Source organism: Penaeus chinensis, chromosome 9, assembly GCF_019202785.1.
Source record: "Penaeus chinensis breed Huanghai No. 1 chromosome 9, ASM1920278v2, whole genome shotgun sequence".
Lineage (NCBI taxonomy): Eukaryota > Metazoa > Arthropoda > Malacostraca > Decapoda > Penaeidae > Penaeus > Penaeus chinensis.
In genome coordinates, this window is record NC_061827.1 from 31,970,327 (window position 1) to 31,975,326 (window position 5,000).

At 34.0% G+C, this 5,000-nt stretch overlaps 1 protein-coding gene across 1 annotated transcript; it reads left to right on the plus strand.

Annotated features, from left to right (window-relative positions):
* Positions 1-1,250: 1,250 nt before the first annotated feature.
* On the plus strand, positions 1,251-2,234 carry LOC125028897 (DNA-directed RNA polymerase III subunit RPC7-like). The gene has a single exon (XM_047618498.1). It carries the CDS (start codon positions 1,257-1,259, stop codon positions 1,914-1,916), a length of 660 nt encoding a protein of 219 aa, XP_047474454.1. The 5' UTR covers positions 1,251-1,256; the 3' UTR covers positions 1,917-2,234.
* The last annotated feature ends 2,766 nt before the right edge of the window (positions 2,235-5,000 follow it).

Here is a 5,000-nt window from a genome sequence, read left to right on the forward strand (position 1 = left end):
GTCCAAGCTGTTCTCTTATTGTCAAAGTTATATATGATCCAGTAAGTGGTTCTTGAAGGGATTTGTATTTTTTTTTTAATTTTATATATTTTTAGTCTTATGGTAATTATGATGGCCATTATAATCTGGGTGAACACCTTTTTGCTTTAATTTAGTTCCCTGGATTGTTTGTGTGATGCAGTATAGTATTTGCTATAATATCATGCATATTTCAGGATGATTTTGCTGTGTATGAAGAAGAAAGTGTAACATTACCAAAGGAGAAGCAACTTGCAACAAATTGAGCACAACCTTGTAAAACTATGTAAGTAAGACATAGATTCTGTCTGTTATTGTATGAAAAGATGAGTCTTGTAGAAAATGAATGCAGTTTTTATGGCAATATAGTATCCTATCCAGGATGCTAGGAAAACAAATATATTTTAGAATATCAGTGGCAACATTTTTTTCTTTCTTTCTTTCTCTAATTATTTATGCATAAATAAATCAGTATATGTGCTTGTGTTCACTTCAGTGTTTTTAATCATATATGAAGATTTATAGATTTCATTCATATATCTTTCATGTAATGGATACATTTATGACATTACTTTCTTATATCTGTTTCACTTAGAAGCAGCTCTTTTTAGATATAATGTTTGAATTCTGTCCATATGTTCATACATCACCCACTGTTTTATTATTATTATTATTATTATTATTATTATTATTATTATTATTATTGTTGTTGTTATTATAATTGCTGCAGTTGCTATTATTATTGCTTTTCTTATTAGTTATTTTGTCATTCTTCTTCTTATTATTATTATCATCATTATCATTAGCAGTAGTAGTAGTTGTAGTATTAGTCAAGTAATATCACCTTCTTGTTTATTTTATCATTACCAGAAGTAACATAAAAAAATAAGCATGTGTGTGTGTGTATTATATATTTTCTTATCTGCTCATTCACAATAAACAGGTCTGATAGTTAAAGAAATTTTCTTGTTCATAAAATGTAAATTTCATATATTCATGATTAATACTGAAATATAATTTAAATTCAGGATTTTTCTTTACTAATAATAATATTAGTGTTCATGAGAAAATAATGATAATGACAGTAATAAGTAGCTTATGATCCAAAAGGTTTTCTTCTTCCCCATTTATAAATTATTGATAAATTCCTCTTGCTATATTTGGCAAAAAGATATCCATAATTTGTGTAAAAGTAAATTTAATCCTTAACTCTTGACATTTTCCTTCTAGCAGTCAGAATGGGTGGAAGAGGACGTGGGGGTCGAGGCAGGGGGAGGGGCATGACCTACGAACAGCTGGGAGTTCAGAAAGGAGAGGTTTTACCCGAGAGAGTTGTTGGGCCACCAGAAACTTACCCTCCACTTGAGTTCCGCCCGGTGCAGCCTGCACAAGAAAAAAACCTAGCTGAATCCTACCTGTTAGTGGTGAAGAAAGAATACCGAGAACACATGCAAAATTCACAGTACTATATTCACCCAGGAGTAAAGAGACCTGATATTGAAAGATACTCAGACAGATATCAGTTACTAGCAGGTCATCGTGGGCAGTTGAATATAAACTGGTCTCGGTGTCCGAAGGAACTCAGTCACTCTAGTACAGCAGCAAAGAAGAGAAAAAGTTGGACCAAAAAGGCCACTGTGAAAAAGGCAAAAGTGAAAGACCTAAATGTAAGTGAGGCTTTAGAGGCATTACAGAAAAAGGAAGAAACACAGAGTAAGGAAGGGGTTGAAGAGGAAGGAGAAGAAGAGGGTAAACCTGAGGGTGAAGAAATAGAGGAATTAGAAGAGGATGATGAAGAGCTTGATGAGGGTACAGATTATGTCAATAATTATTTTGATAATGGTGATGATTATATTGATGAAGAAGATGATGCCCTTGAAGAAGGTGGTGTTTTTTAGTGTTTCAAACAAATAGATTTTTGCTCATATGAACCAGTCACCATAAATAATGTATATTTATAAAGAGATGTGCAACTATTGAAGGAAAAAAATAATCCATGGCAACTGGTAGGCCTTTTTCATTTACTTATTTTCACTCCAAAAGAATTTAAAATATTTTAAAGCTTTTTCATCTTATTATTTGCTTCTTATTTGAGATATTGATAATCAATCACTTTTTTGTATTTAATAAAACATTTTCAATATGCATAGAAATGTGCTGATTTTATATATTTATTGTCTTTATAAGATAATCTTAATAATAATGAAGTGTGAAATGATATTTGTTTTGTTTTCCTTGACTTATTTTTTAGAGAGAGAGAGAGAGAGAGAGAGACAGAGAGAGAGAGAGAGAGAGAGAGAGAAGTGTGAGTGTGCACATCAGACTTGTGTAATTCCTTTTTTTCCATAGCCCTGATTTCAAAGAATAAAACACTAACTTGTTTTTGCATCATTTTTTTATTTCTTTAAAGTAAATATATATGGCTGCTTTCAGGCTCTAAATTACCACAAAACTTCCATGCCAAAATATGTGTAAGTCTACATAAGGCACTTGAAGCAAATAAGGGGGCCCTGAGGGGTGAACCATTACCCTTATTAGGGTACTGAGGTTCCTCTTTAATCAACTAGCCCCACAGTCTTTAACTTTACTGGTTCCCTGACCCCTGGCTCTCCTTTGATCAAAACTCTCACCACTGCTACTACTATCCCCTCCTCAATACCTGCTGTCAGTTCAGTCCATTCAAAGTCACCCACCCACGTAATTACCCAACCTTCAAAAAACGTTCCTTCTTCTCCCACCATCCTCCACTCCATCTCTTCATCCTCCCACAGTTTTCTTCACTTCCTACCCCCTCCTCCCTTATTACTACTCTTCATCCTTATTGTCCACCTCACTGCAGTACTACTTCACTCAACACCACTCCTTCCTCCCATCCTCAGCCTTCAACTACTTCTAGTATTACAAATCTTTTTGAGTATTCTATAGCCCAGCTAAATAGGATCAATTTTTTGTGATTCCCCTTACTCTTTCAACAATTTCTCCAAACAACAAGTAGGCAAAGTTTCCTTTCATAGCCATTCTGATCACTCACACCTTGTCACCATTAACATCCGAGTCCCAAGCTAATGCATTATCTACCCTGATAGACCTTGCTATCAAACCTGTTCCTACCCAGTCTCACTCCTCCCATAATACTTGTACTGGAACTGCTTTATCTACAACAAGGATTGGTCAGACTGTGGAAATGACCTACTTGCCTGCCTTGCTGACTATCAATGTCAGAAATGTTTTGACCACCCTACTATGCACTGCCACTCCACAGCTCGCTCCCCTCTGGCCATGATCACTCAAACTGCCTTGTACAATCACACATGCCAATTGTGGAAGTTCCCATAATGTATTTTTGGGGGGCTGTCCTACCTACAAGTCTGAGTCTTAGGTAGCAGTCCTCAGATTCAAATTTAGCTTCACTTTATGCAAGACCAGGCTGGAACCATGCTGATAAGGTTTTTCTTGTGATCCTTACTCCAGTATTCTTTCATTCTGCCCCTCCCACAGCCTCCCCAAGATGTTTCATATCTCCCAGTATCTGTTCCTCCCACTCCATATGTTCCCACTTCTACCCCCTCCCACCCCCAGTCGAATTCTTTTGCCATTCTAAAATCCAGACACTCCAATCTCTACCATTTCCCCAGTCCCAACCCCTCCTCCTTCCTCTACCTATCACATTTGACAATCTAAACGTTCCACTCCATCTTCTATGCATCTAATCGTTTACACATTAACCCCAATTTTTACCCTTTTGGCTACTATACTTCTCAGTTGTATCTGATCTTTGATGTCTAGCACATTGCTTTTTAATAATTATCCATTACCCTTATTTTCATAAATCACTACAGTTTCAATAATAATAATAATAATGATGGAACAAATTTTCAATGAAGTATGAGTAAAAAAAGAGACACATGAGCAAAGGGAATGCAGTACATCATTTTATACTCTAGTTATTTGGAAAGGTTTATTGGAGAATAGACTTTTAGTCTACAACTATGTGGCTATGGAATAATAATGTTAAAAATATAGAATACAGATCTCAAATAATACTACCAATTTCAATGGTAAACATAGGTGATAGGTAAGTGACTTAGTAGAACCTAACAAGAACCTCTTTTTCAGGGCGGGTGGCAAGACTACAATGTCATGCTCACTATAATAAAAGATTTATATAATGTCTTTACACATAGATGGCTCTACAAGTGCTTAGCCACCAAGGAGTCAGCTATTAGTCTTACCTATCTCATCTGTTCACCCTTTTCCTTCATTTTTTGAAAGCTTCACTTCTATTATTTTATTGTCTTTGATTGTTATTTGATAGTTCTAGTGTTCTATAGATTAAGTAAATATCAGCAATTAAGCTACTGCATAGATAATGCATGGTGGGACAAAATATAACTAATATTACCTGGGAAGGATCACTAGTCTTTTTCACAGACTATTTTATAAATGTTTTTGATGAAAGCTCTGCCTTAAATTTGTTGCCAAATAAAATAATTACCTGCCAGCTTTTATTCATACATGAACAAAATCATCTTTTACTATTCTATTTCCATTTACATTTTACATGGTACAAATATATATCAAGTTCCTTTTTAATCACTGCATTTTCTTTAAAGAAAAAAAAGATGTTCTTTTAATATATAAACAAAATCATAATCAGTACTGAAATACCCTCCTTTTCACTTTTTTCTATACTTTGATGTAATCTAAATATAACTTGCCTGTAATGGTTTACCAAATGCTTCAAATGTCACAAGGAATCTTTCCTGTTTACAGGTATCCAAATAAAATTTATATATATATGGTAAAAATACAAATATATATATATATATATATATATATATATATATATATATAATATAATATCTATATATAGATAGAAAAATAAATATATAGATATATATAATATATTATATACACACACACACACACACACACACACACACACACACACACACACACACACACACACACACACACACACA